Source organism: Panthera onca, chromosome B3 (assembly GCF_046562875.1).
Source record: "Panthera onca isolate mPanOnc1 chromosome B3, mPanOnc1 haplotype 2, whole genome shotgun sequence".
Taxonomy (NCBI): domain Eukaryota; kingdom Metazoa; phylum Chordata; class Mammalia; order Carnivora; family Felidae; genus Panthera; species Panthera onca.
This window is the reverse complement of record NC_138344.1, coordinates 76,368,421-76,382,877: the sequence shown is the minus strand read 5'-3', so window position 1 is coordinate 76,382,877 and position 14,457 is coordinate 76,368,421. Positions and strand designations below refer to the sequence as shown.

The 14,457-nt window shown below is 34.8% G+C and overlaps 1 protein-coding gene and 1 pseudogene across 6 annotated transcripts in view; one reads left to right on the top strand and one right to left on the bottom strand.

The window, feature by feature from the left end:
* Positions 1-13,753, top strand: part of NOVA1 (NOVA alternative splicing regulator 1) — a 150,343-nt gene extending 136,590 nt beyond the window's left edge. For all 6 annotated transcript variants that reach the window (XM_060619403.3, XM_060619402.3, XM_060619410.2 and 3 more), the window contains one exon: positions 10,679-13,753. In XM_060619403.3, coding sequence (XP_060475386.1) covers positions 10,679-11,683 — 1,005 coding nt within the window. In that variant the 3' untranslated portion in view covers positions 11,684-13,753. The remainder of the gene's footprint in view (positions 1-10,678) is intronic.
* Positions 1,420-3,537, bottom strand: LOC145715533 (large ribosomal subunit protein eL21 pseudogene; annotated as a pseudogene).
* Positions 13,754-14,457: the final 704 nt, after the last annotated feature.

The following is a 14,457-nucleotide window of genomic DNA, read 5'->3' as shown; positions in this document are numbered from 1 at the left end:
TGATGTGTCTTTAACATAGGCAGCAGTCATCAAAAGGAAAAGAAAAAAAAAACCCAAACAAGCAAACTTTGAATAATGCTTCAAGGGGCAAAGTGAAAAAATGTATTAAGTAAAAATATAGTTAAGTTAAACTTTATTTTCCTTTAGAAATTTCATGGGGATTATCATTCAGTTTTTGTCTTCTTCCAAGGATACACAAAAAGAGGTGTATTGTCTGTCATTCTCTCTCATATCTTGTATCCGCAAGGGGAAATAGAGTATGGCTCTTTGAAAGAAGATATAAAATGAAGTATAAACTTTTAATTATTCTGAGGTAAAAATGTAATTACTTGAACCAAGGCAAAGAGGTAGGAGGTAATTGCACCAGTTATGAATTGTGATTGTGACTCAGTAGAAACTGTCATTTGAGTCATGTTATTAATTGATCCAGTTCATCACATAATCAAGGAAATGCTAATATATTTGTATTCTGGACTTTTAGAACCAATCTGACTATATTTTGATGGCTAAGGAAGCCTAGCCACAAAACCTTAGTGGGTAAGGGGTAACAAACTATGAAGTATCATAGGAAAAACATAATATATATCAATAAACATTTAAGAAAAGGCATATAGTGCATATTTAATCATTTAGTTCTTATAATGTTAGTGATTTTTTTCTCAAGTTTTTATTTAAATTTCAGTTGTTAACATACAGTGTAATATTAGTTTTAGGTATACAATATGGTGATTCATCACTTCCATACAGCTTGCTTATTACAGCAAGTACATGCCTTAATCCCCATCACCTGTTTCACTCAACGTCCCCTCTGGTAACCATCAGTTTGTTCTCTATAGTTAAGAGTCTGTTTCTTGGTTTGCCTCCCTATCTCTTTTTTTTTTTTTCCCTTTGCTTGTTTGTTTTATTTCTTAAATTCTGTATATGAGTGAAATCATATGGTATTTGTCCTTCTGACTTATTTTGCTTAGTGTAATACTCACTAGCTCCATCCGTGTCGTTGCAAATGGCAAGATTTCATTCTTTTTGATGGCTGAATACCTATAATACATCTTCTTTATCCATTCATCAGTTGATGGACACTTGGGCTGTTTCCATAATTTGGCTATTGTAGATAATGTTGTTATGAACATAGAGGTGCATGTATCCCTTTGAATTAGTATTTTCGTATTCTTTGGGTAAATAGTAGTGCAATTGCTGGATTGTAGGGTAGTTCTATTTTTAACTTCTTGAGGAACCTCCATACTGTTTTCTACAGTGGCTGCACAAGTTTTCATTACCACCAACAGTGCAAAAGGATTCCCCTTTCTCCTCTTTCTCGCCAACACCTATTGTTTCTTGTGTTGTTGATTTTAACTATTCTAACCAGGTGTGAGGTTATCTTTCTTTTTTTCTTAAGTTTATTTATTTATTTTGAGAGAGAGAGAGAGAGATCATGAGCGGGAGAGGGGCAGAGAGAGAGGGAGAGAGAGAATCCCAAGCAGACTGCACTGTCAGCGAAGAGCTTGACACAGGGCCCGATCTCAGGAACCTGAGATCATCACCTGAGCCAAAATCAAGAGTCAGATGCTTGACCAACTGAGCTACCCAGGAACCCTGAGGTGATATTTCATTGTAGTTTTGATTTGTATTTCCCTGATGATCAAAGATGTTGAGCATCTTTTCAGGTGTCTGTTGACCATCTGTGTTTTTTCTTTGGAAAATTGTCTGTTTATGTCTTCTGTCCATTTTTTTAAATTGGAATTGAGTTTTATGAGTTATTTATATATTTTGGATACTAACCTTTTATCAGGTTAGTATAACCAGGTTAGTATATTTGCCATTTGCAAATACCTTCTCCCATTCTGTAGTTTGCCTTACAGTTTTGTCGATTGTTCTCCTTACCATGCAGAAGCTTTTTATTTTGATGAGGTCCCAGTAGTTTATTTTGGTTTTGTTTCCCTTGCCTCCAGAGACATACCTAGAAATAAAGTGCTACAGCCAATGTCAGAGAACACAGTGCCTGTGTTCTTCTGTATGATTTACATGGTTTCTTACCTCACATTTAGGTCATTAATCCATTTTTAACATAAAATGTAAAAAAGTGGTTTTTTACTTAACTGTAAAAAAGTGGTCCAGTTTTTTTTTGCATGTTGATGTCCACTTTTTGCAACACCATTTGTATAAAGTACCAAAACTGAAACAGGAAGAAATAGAAAACTTGAATAGACCAATAACCAGCAAAGAAATTGAATCAGTATAATAAAAAAATAAATAAATAAGAACCTCCCAACAAACAGAAATCCAAGGCCAGATGGCTTCACAGGCATAGTCTACCAAGCATTTAAAGAAGAGTTAATACCTGTTCTTAAACTATTCTAAAAATAGAAAAGGAAGAAAAACTTACATACATTCATTCTATGAAGTCAGCATTACTCTGATACCAAAACCAGATAAAAACTCCACTAAAAAAGAAAACTACAATCCCATATCTCTGATGAACATAGATGAAAAATCCTCCACAAAATACTAGCAAACCAAATCCAACAATACATTAAAAAATCATTTAACTGCGATCAAGTGAGATTTATTCCTGGGATGTAAGTGTGGTTCAATATTTGCAAATCAATCAATGTGATACACCACATTAATAAAAGAAAGGATAAGAACCATATGATCATTTCATCGGATGCAGAAAAAGCATTTGACACAGTACAACATCCATTCATAATGTTAGTAACCATAAATCTATGAGTGTCACTGATTTCAGTAATTTTGTAAGATTAAAACATCTATGCATTTATCTTTTTGTGTATTTTAGTATGTTTGCCATATAATCTTTGAATATTTTTTTAGTCTTGAGGTATTTTTTTTCACACTTACCATCCCATGAAATGACAGGGAATGGGTTCCAGCAGCTCAGGCTCCTTTCCATTGGTTCTCAAAAAGTGTGATTCTCTGGGTGAGACAGGCTGGCACTTCAGGTGAACCCAAGTACCTTTCTCTTTGACTACCTTCTTTTTCTTACCATTTTTCTTCATGCACTTCAGGAAGCTATCTCGGCTCTTTGAGTGGTTTATATGCTCAATATGTACATTAATTCTCTTGGCAAGGATCTTGCCCTTGTTTGTGCACAACAGTGCCAACAGTACGTGGGTAACATTGTAGACTCTTCCAGTTTTGCCATGGTAACATTTGTGGGGAATTCCTTATAGAACAGTGCCCATTCCCTTGATGTCCATAATGTCACCTTTCTTGTAGATTCACATGTATGTGGCCAAAGGAACAATTCCATGTTTTCTAAAAGTTCTAGAGAACACATAACGAGCACTTCTCCTCTTTCCCTTTGTGTTGATCATTTTGGTGAATTACTAATATATGATGGTTCCAGTTGAAAGGATAATCTTTGAATTTTGGATTTTAGAGGTGGTAAAGTTATTCTTGTTTTAAGAACCGGATGTCTTATTTTTACACACACACATACACACATACACACAATTGCATGGCCATGATGGAATCTTTTAAATAGTTTATTGTTTGGTTCTTATTAATCTATATTTTACTTTTTGGTTGTATCTTTTAAACAGTTATCCAACTGATCATGTCAATTAAGTGCAAATAATCCAAAACTAAATAAGATAATGGCTTTCTGGAAAATATAATTTTGTGAGAGAGATAAATATCTGTTGCATGCTGATATAAGCCAGCATAGAATAAGTAACATAATAAGAAATACAGAGAAGTATTTGACACTTCTTTAGAGAACCAGGATTGAGTTTACAAGCGCTATTGCATTTGAACTGCTCTTACAGGACATATAAGATTTAAGGAGGCAAAAATATGCATTCTCAAGTAAAGAACAGTGTGGGAATATAGGTATATAACATTTCAGTCAGTTGGGACAAATGAATAAACAATAAGCAAAGACATGGAAAAACAATGAATATAGAGTATATCCAAGAATTAGAAGGTAAAGTTTGGATTCAGCATAGCATACCAGTCTTAAAAGAAGCATTTCAGAGAGAAAAAAAAATCAATAGTGCATAACAGGATGTAGACATCTAGGGAGCAAGAAAAGGCACAGATGGCTCCTGGGTTTCAAACCTGGTGTTGGTAGTGGTGGGGAAAAAGAGGGTGAAGATATCTAAGAAAAGACAGCATGGCATTTACAGTGATACTATGCATGTTTATGAAAACTGTATTGCCTTTGATTTGATTATCAAAAGTGGGAAGATTAAACAGACTACTAGAAAGTTAGAAGAGTTGCTTTTTTTTATTTCAATATTTTGTATTCATGTAGCAATCCTGTACATATTTTGTCAAATCCACACTTTTCAGAAGGCAGTTATTAATCGGTATAAAATCTATAATCAAAGGAAAAGATGTTTTCAATTTACTTTAGTCACCAATTCAAGATAGATCCCCAAATGACACATGCATCTTCATTGGACACTACTAAATGCTGCCTCAGCAGCCAAAGGTGTACATTACGGAAATGAAAGAGATTTATTCTTTTAGATCATGTAGGGTATATCTTGGTAATGTCTTGATTTTTAAAGCATCAAGACATACAACAAAATGTATTATTTCTTTTAGATAGGCAAATAATATATGATATAGTAAGAGCGTAAAAGTTTCTAATATACCAGTTGGCTTGTTCTAAATTATAGAAATCCAACTCAAAGTGGCTTAAAAAAGGGAATTACATTGATCTGGGCAGGCTTTAGACATAGTTAGATTCAGATGCCAGAATGCTGTCAGAAATTTTCTCTCTCCATTTCTGGAGTTTCCTTTTATCTCGGTTAACTTTATTTTTCAGTCAAGCCTTTTCTCTTTCCATATGGTGGCGAGATACTACTGTCAGGCTTATGCTCTGCTAGATTGGAAATACAACTATCTCTGTCCCATCAGTTTTACAAGATTCTCAGGTTAACTCTTACTGGGCCATCCTGGATCATGTTCTTAATCCCAAATTAAGGGGTGTGGGAATTTTGATGTGTCAGGCTTTGTTGTGTTTCCACTGCTAGAGCATTGGAAAGTTGTCAGCCTTACCTGAAGCACATGTGCTAAGAATGAGAAAGGGTGCCTCCAAAGGAAAACGGGGTCTGTTGCCAGAAGAAGGAAGATCAGATGTTGGATGGATGAGTGAATGAATGAATGAATGAATGAATGAATGAAAAGTATCCACTGTTGATAGTCATTGCTTTACAAATGTAAGTCCATGCATATGTGCTATATAATATGGCAGCCCTAAATAAAATAGTACATACTATTCATTGAGATATCTTAAATTATAATGGACCTTGTTTTGCATGTATATTAAGGTATGGCTTTATGAAATAGGTAATTTTCCTGCCGTGATGATGAAATGTGACTACAGACACTCTCATTGTTTTATAAAACCATAATGAGTTACAGGTCTTATTTGGCAAAGGAGTAAATTTGTTTGTCTTAATATTTATTTTTAATCAGAAACATATCAACATTAAAACCTACCTATTTAGTGGTTTTGATACTAGATTCCAATACAGGTTCTTCTTTGGCTGCACATAGAGAAATAGTCACTTAATTACTTTTTTTTTCCCCCTGAAAAGCAGTTGATGCTAGTAAAATTAGTATAATCATATTGTTAATCTTATCTCATGTTTATTTGATAATACATAATTATAAGTCTAGGAATAGGGAAAATTTAAGTAAAGATTTTTTTCTTTAAAAACAATACTTAAGCACATGATTACTATTCAAATAGGTTTAGGTTTGAATGGGAGCTCTCCAACACAGAGATAACAGAGAGCAACCTTATGGGAATGTCTGATAATAGAGAATAGGATTCTTTTTTTAATATGAAATTTATTGTCAAATTGGTTTCCATACAACACCCAGTGCTCATCCCAACAGGTGCCCTCCTCAATACCCATCACCCACCTTCCCCTCCCTCCCACCCCCCATCAACCCTCAGTTTGTTCTCAGTTTTTAAGTCTCTTATGTTTTGGCTCCCTCCCTCTCTAACCTTTTTTTTTTTTTTTTTTTTCCTTCGCCTCCCCCATGGTCTTCTGTTAAGTTTCTCAGGATCCACATAAGAGTGAAAACATATGGTATCTGTCTTTCTCTGTATGACTTATTTCACTTGGCATAACACTCTCCCGTTCCATCCACATTGCTACAAAAGGCCATATTTCATTCTTTCTCATTGCCATGTAGTATTCCGTTGTATATATAAACCACAATGTTTTTATCCATTCATCAGTTGATGGACATTTAGGCTCTTTCCACAATTTGGCTATTGTTGAAAGTGCTGCTATAAACATTAGGGTACAAGGGCCCCTATGCATCAGCACTCCTGTATCCCTTGGGTAAATTCCTAGCAGTGCAATTTCTGGGTCATAGGGTAGATCTGAGAATAGGATTCTTATAGTACAAAAAATGTGAAAGACATTTAGATAAATATAATCACTGTCTCTCAGAGGTTTTCTTACTTACTCCTTCTCCTTCCAGTTAGGCTTTGTGTCTACTTTGTACTCTTCATATATACCAGCACTTTTAAGACTTCACTGCACTGTTGCATTTACACATCTTTTTTTCTACAACTAATCTATAATTTCCTTACAGGTAGGAGCACTGTCATATATATCCTTTATCTCTAACTCCCAACACAGGACCTGGGCCACTCAGTATTCCATAAAAGATTGAATTGATGGTAGCAACTCTAGAGTATAGTTCTGAAAACTGATTTATAACTGTCAACATTATGTCTGATTTAGTTGGTATATGTTACACCAAATGACTTGTGTGCTATCTAGGACCCAGCTTTATTATTATTATTATTGTTATTCTTAATTCTTTAGAAATAAGTATAGAGGGCATCTCGGTGGCTCAGTGGGTTCAGCATTCGACCTTGGCTCAGGTCGTGATCTCGCAGTTCGTGAGTTTGAGCCACCATCAGGCTCTGTGCTGACAGCTCAGAGCCTGGAGCCTGCTTTGGATTCTGTGTCTCCCTCTCTCTCTGCTCCTCTCCCACTCGTGCCCTATCTCTCTCTCTCTCTAAAAAGTAAACATTTAAAAAAAAGATTTAGAGATAAGTATGCATATACATATGTGAGTCAGTATTGCAAATGCTATCAATGCACAGACTTTTTCATTGGTAAATGCTATATTCCCATATCTAAGAAATAAACAAGTAGACCATCTTACATAATTTTCCACCCTCCTTTTCTCTTCCCTACCCTACCCAGTATTCAGTTGCCTGCGATCTCCAGGCTTCCATATTAGTGCCTCACTTCTTCTTGCTCTGGCCTGACACATAAAATGGCACTAGAACATTACTTTTCTGAGACACTATGCAAATGGATTAATTTTTCTTTTTGTCTCAACTTCTCATTTTCAGAGTGTGTTTCTTGTTAGTGTCCATATTAAGTGTGCAAATAGATACATACATATTTTTTAATTCTTCAAGAAAAAAAGTATAAATCTGAGAGGTTTTTTTTTAAAGGTTCCACATCTTTTAAAAATTTTATGTATGTATGTATGTATTTATTTTATTTATTTATTTTGAGAGAAAGAGAGAGCATATAGGGGAGGGGTAGAGGGAGACAGGGACAGAGAGAGAAAGAATCCCAAGCAGGCTCTGCACTGTCAGCGCAGAGCCCCACGTGGGGCTCAAACTCATGAACCATGAGATCATGATCTGAGCCAAAACCAAGAGTCAGACGTTTAACTGACTGAGTCACTCAGGAGCCCCATGAGAGCTTTTTCATTTTCTTGGGCCGAAAACAAAAGTTGGGTGACATGTTCCTTTGGCTAGGCTATTCAGTATTTATATTTTTTTTATTTGGAATTTAATAATTTTTTATATTTATATTTTCCTTAATTTTTTAATTTAATTTCTAAGATCAGTAATCTTATATAGAATTATTACTATCTAAAATTAAGGAGTGCTACTACTAATATGAATATGCAATCATTAATACTTTCTCTTAAATCATAACACACCCTTATTAAGTTATATGTGGACAGATGTAAGTTCTACCAACAAAATTTGGGGACCACATCACTATTTGATAAAATAGCAATTATGGCTGACAGTATTTTATATAAGATAATTTCAAATAGTTAAAACTAAAATCCAGGGAATAGTACTTATTACATAAAGATGACTTTATTTGTGTGTGTGTGTGTGTGTGTGTGTGTCTAATTTGTATTAGAAGGATATCTTTAATATAAAGATAGATGGGATGGTGTCATTTTTCAGTTCACAAAGAGACAGATATTTTGCAAGATGTTTACTTTTATGAAAAGTTTACACACCATTTCTGAACTATGCATTATTTCAGCATCTTTGGATATTGAAAAGAAAGAAAAATGACTAATGGGACAAATAAAAGAAAGGACAGACTAATGTGCAATAATGAAAGTACTTTGCACACATCTGCAAGTTCTTTTGGAAGAATAGAACAGTAAATATAGTAGAAGACTGGTGGACTGGTGTGCAGTGTAGTAGAAATTAGTATTACCTTTCCACATCTCATAGAAGCGTAAGGTGATTTTAAGATATTTTAAATTTATATATTTCATTACTTTTTATTGACAGTGTGTAGAACAGTTCCCATAGTTAAACTTTCATGTGCTCGTCTCTTCTTGGGGTATAATCATGCAGGTAATTACCACGCTGGGCAAAACAAAAGTGATATTAGAATTTAAGCTAATTGAAGAACAGTTCTTTTGAAAGTTTTGGTTAATTAATATATTTTTCTTTGCAAAAATTGTGTTAAAACATAAAAATTATGTTAAAACACTACATTTTGCCAGTATATAAATGTTTTCAACTGTATAAAAAATGTTCTGATTTTGAAAAGAAGTACTTATTTGTAAAATATCATATTTAACATTCACATATTTAAACCCTTAAAAGTACATTTTCTCAATACTTCATGTGCACAGTAAAATAGAAGGATGATTCTAATTCATCTTTGTAATTAATATAAGGGGTAATCATGGTTTAACTTTCTAATTATAATACTAACATACTATATAGCATTTCAAACATATGTTTCTATAAAAAAGGTCTGTGAACAAAATTAACAAATTAACATGTTTTAAAAAATTATTTCTCTGTCTACCTCTTGAAATCCAATGCACTTAATCGGGGATATGAAGGATATATTTGATATTTCTAAACAATGTTTCTAGACAGTTTAGGTTGTTTCCATTTAAAATGAAATTATTTTACACACAAACTGGAATGAAACAAAATCCTGTTCCTATCAGTTATAGGTGTGGAAAAGAAAAGTTGTGCGTGAATGTACATGTGTGTTAATACATGTAAACATATTTATGAGATGACCCAGTCTGGAATTTGAATTTATACTTTCACTGCCTGCTACCTTCAAGAGCAAAATTGCATGGCTGTTATTTCTTTAAAATATTTGTCTTAAAGAGAGCATGGCAATACTTGCTAAAAACTAGCTGGTGAAATATTTCATAGAATATCTCAACTAATTCCTGTTCATTTTTCAATAAATTATTTCAACCTGCCCATTTTAATATCTAGAACGGGGAAGGCGGTTCCTTTAGCGCTTTGTCAGCGACACAGCACTCACAGTCTCTGACCTACCCAAGGAGTCATAAAACAACACCATGGGGATCTTTGTGCCACCAAAATAAAAATTTTAATATTTATATTTTAATTTCAGGGGTTATGGTAACTACCCTACTGATTTTATACTTTCTATAATAGTATTTGATTGTACTTAAATAAATCAAACTAGGCTGGGTTTCGTGGGTGGATGTTTCAATACAAATTAGCTAAAATGCCTATACTTCATATGGTCACATTGGATCATTGTAAATATTCATGTGACTCCAGTAATTTTTCAGTCACCTTTGATAATATGGTTGTAAGCCCTATTTTTTAAAATGTAGCTATTACTGCCAGAAAGAAAAGTATCTAACTAAAATAGTCATTTTACAAATTTAAGTAGAACAGCCAGGTAATATTCTCAAATAGCCTTCAAGACCTACCTCAAAGTGACTGAAATTTTTTATATTAATTATTTAGAAATATTTGTTATTTTTATAGTTATATGTTGTGTGTCAGTTTAGGTGAAAAATCAAAATACTACTAGTAATTATTGATTTCAGAAAATATTAGTCATGAAACAAGTAAATTTTGAATAACACAAAAATTACTAGGTGATAAGGAACATGAAATTAATTTTTTGAATGGACTCAAGCTAGAACTTTACTACTTTTATCTTTACTAACTTTGCATCATAATCCTGCACTCTTTGTTTTTATATGTTTTAGACCAAAGGTATTCTTAAAGCTACAATAGGTGAAGAATATCCACATTATTTTTATTTTGAAGCTATATAAAAATGTTACCATTGATGTATAGTTATGATACCCTCTTTTTAAAACATACTAATTTCTTAGAAGTTGTACTGCAAAATGCAACAAATCTCAAGGAAAATTCTGTTTAGTAATTTTAAACTGAAAATTGCATTTTCTTTTAAAAATTCTGATTTTACAAGCTAAGTGTATTAAAATGTGATAAAAGTCACTTTAGAAGTTGTGCTATTTCTGTCTTTCATAAATTATGTTTAAATTAATTTTCACTTATTTTACTTTTGCTAGGATAGCAAAGTAATATAATGTATATGCGCAAAACAGAAGTATTATTTATACGTATTTTTTTTAATTACAGGTAAAGATTATAGTTCCCAACAGCACAGCAGGTCTGATAATAGGGAAGGGAGGTGCTACTGTGAAGGCTATAATGGAGCAGTCAGGGGCTTGGGTGCAGCTTTCCCAGAAACCTGATGGGATCAACTTGCAAGAGAGGGTTGTCACTGTGAGTGGAGAACCTGAACAAAACCGAAAAGCTGTTGAACTTATCATCCAGAAGATACAAGAGGATCCACAGAGTGGCAGCTGTCTCAATATCAGTTATGCCAATGTTACAGGTCCAGTGGCAAATTCCAATCCAACCGGATCTCCTTATGCAAACACTGCTGAAGTGTTACCAACCGCTGCAGCAGCCGCAGGGCTATTAGGACATGCTAACCTTGCTGGCGTTGCAGCCTTTCCAGCAGTTTTATCTGGCTTCACAGGCAATGACCTGGTGGCCATCACCTCTGCACTTAATACTTTAGCCAGCTACGGATATAATCTCAACACATTAGGTTTAGGTCTCAGTCAAGCGGCAGCAACAGGGGCCTTGGCTGCAGCAGCTGCCAGTGCCAACCCAGCAGCAGCAGCAGCCAATTTGTTGGCCACCTATGCCAGTGAAGCCTCAGCCAGTGGCAGCACAGCTGGTGGTACGGCGGGGACATTTGCATTAGGTAGCCTGGCTGCTGCTACTGCTGCAACCAATGGATATTTTGGAGCTGCTTCTCCCCTAGCTGCCAGTGCCATTCTAGGAACAGAAAAATCCACAGATGGATCAAAGGATGTAGTTGAAATAGCAGTGCCAGAAAACTTAGTTGGTGCAATACTTGGCAAAGGAGGGAAAACATTAGTGGAATACCAGGAGTTGACTGGTGCAAGGATACAGATCTCCAAAAAAGGAGAATTCGTACCTGGCACAAGGAATCGGAAGGTAACCATTACTGGAACACCAGCTGCAACACAGGCTGCTCAGTATTTAATTACACAAAGGATCACATATGAGCAAGGAGTTCGGGCTGCCAATCCTCAGAAAGTGGGTTGAGTGCCCCGATTGTACATCAGATTGTTTTAACCCCTCCTTTACCCCATTTTCAAGAAGGATGTACTGTACTTTGCAGAAGTGAAGTTTTTCTGTTATTAATATATAATTATGCAAATGAATGCGACTATGTTGACAATGTGTATATGTAAATAATATGTGTTTTACCAGATGTTTCATAGAAAGAATTTTTTCTTGATCTGTTTTGTTCTCTATACTTTGCTTGTGTATATTTGTCAGAGGTGTTTCTAGTGTAAGATTTAAGCCTGCCATTTTACCAGCATTATTGTAGTTTAATGATTGAATGTAGACAGGGATATGCGTATAGTTTTCAGTATTAGTTCTAGATAACACTAAATTAACTACTGTTAGGTTGAGTATGGTGGGTCAGTGACCTAAAATGGAGTGAGGCCAAAGCACTGTCATGTAAGTCTTACTTCCTGCTTAGGGCACAGTGAAGTAGGAAACAATATTTTGAAAATAAGTTTTAAATTTAAAATGATCAAAAAGCAATATAGTTGCATAAAAGCACTGTAAAATATTTAAAAGGTTAAAACTGTGGAAAATTATATTGGTAAGTTTACAGATCAATAAAAGCACCTGTTCTCCATCTGAACTAGACAATGGAAATAATGCTGCATGCTGGCCATGGCCCATTCTTCATCATTTGTAAGTTCAACAAAAGTTCTCACATGGAGTCCCACCTCTTCAGAGGTTTGTACATTTGTTTTTAAGCACTGAATTCACTACTGATCCCATCGCCTGGCCAGTAGAACAGTCATTACTCCATTAACATCCTCACTGTTTAGACACATAACTGTGGTACAGTGTATTGGAAATTTTATAAACAAAAGTGAAAGTGCCAACAAATTATTGATAGCTGATAATGTTTCATTATCTGCAACTGCTTGATAAGTATGTTGCATTTTAAGAGCTTATAATTGTGTATAATTTGTTAACACTAGAAACCTATTAGTATTGTGAATGTAGATTTTACTGTGAAGCTATCTGTGATTTAGCTGTTTGCTCCCATGATGGAGTCTTTGCAGCATGGCGCTAGCAGCCAATGCAGTTTCTAATACTCGGTAATTTGCATGTTTTGTGGAGCATTTTTATGTCACCAACCAGACAGTATTTCCTGCATGCTTATTTAGAAGAGGCAGTTTATCTTGAGAGGTAGTGTGATCTACCTTTGTCAGGCTTTTTGACAGGTCATTTCAAAGTAAGCCTTTGTTCCCAAGACCCAACAACTGTCACCCTCTTCTGTACCTCTCCTGAGTGCCAACTGTCCAGGCCATTTGACACACCATCTGTTAACCTCTGAGTTTGCCCACTCAAGGCCACTCATAGGGGCATCCATCCCCAAGCACCTCCTCATGCTGTGCATGCAGTCTTAAATTCAATGGACAAAAATAAAATGCTGGCTACCTCTGGATCATCTGGCTGAGCAACTGAATTACAAAAGAGAATTACTTCCATCTCAACTTCAACCCATTGATTACGTCCATCCTAGCAAGCTAAATGGCATCCCAGCTGCTCCTTTCTGTGCAACCAATTAAAGAACAATGAGTGTGATGCTCCATGTCTGAATTTCGTCCAGCCTCTCTCTGAACTGTGATCTTTGTCCTCATGAACTTTCCCTTTTGTTCATTGAACTATATGGACTCTTCATTTCATATTGATTTACTGTGCAATTTACTTTTGGACATTGAGAACTTGAAATTATTTCCTGATCCCTTCCCCTTCCACTATTAATAATTCATTTCTGTCAAACTGTAAGAGTAGATTCATTTTTTTTTTAGTTTTTAACATTGGACTGTTATTTCATTTTAGAGTTCTCTATCTCTAAATATTTATTTAGAGAATGATTTTAAAAGGGAATGATATGCTTGTTTAAATGAAAGAGAAAAGCTGTAGTAAACTGTGTTAATTGGTAATGACTATTTATCGTCGATACTCTGTAGCTGTGTAAGTTTTGACAAATAGTGTATCTCGTGGAATCAGTGGTTAGCATTGCCGCTATTATATTTACTCATTTTATCATTATAAATGTGCTTAGTTCATCATGTAGCATCACTTGTCTCCCGTCTCATTTTTTCCTTGCATGTCACAAGTCTCAGATCATTTATAATACATTAACAGTAAATAATATCTATGTAAATTTCTTTCACCATGCTGTCTCAGAGTCAGCAGTGAACAAAGGCGAAGATTGGGGCCCCACTTAGTTGAAAAAGAGAAAGGAAGTGATCTAGGATGTGTATTAGAAGCATTTCAAATGTTGGGTCTTTAAAATGTTTTGTTCAGTCTTAGCAAATTTTCAACCTTTTATTTCAAAATTCCAGTAGTCCACTGTGGAGCCCATGCATTTCATCTGGAATTAATGTTACTTTGAAGCCAAACCATTTAAACAATTATGTGTATTTTATTAGCTAGTGTTGCTGAAAATGCACTCAGTTCAATTTCAATTGTAAATGGGAATTATAAACTTTTGCTAGTTGGCATGGTTATATGTTAGTTAAAACTGAAAGCTAAATTGAAGATATTTACATTTTAATTTATGGTAACAGATAAGGGTTTGTGTGCATTATGTGTAAATCAGCTTCATGCTGTCTAAAAAGTTATTCTCTGAAATTTATAGACCATGTAGAATTGATTTGTGATGTGATGCTTTAATTTACTGCAAGAAAATTAGTATGGCTTCAAACTGCCACAGGTAGGCATGTAACAATGGCTGTTCAGCTATACTGATCCAAAATGGAGAAAACTGATGATACAAG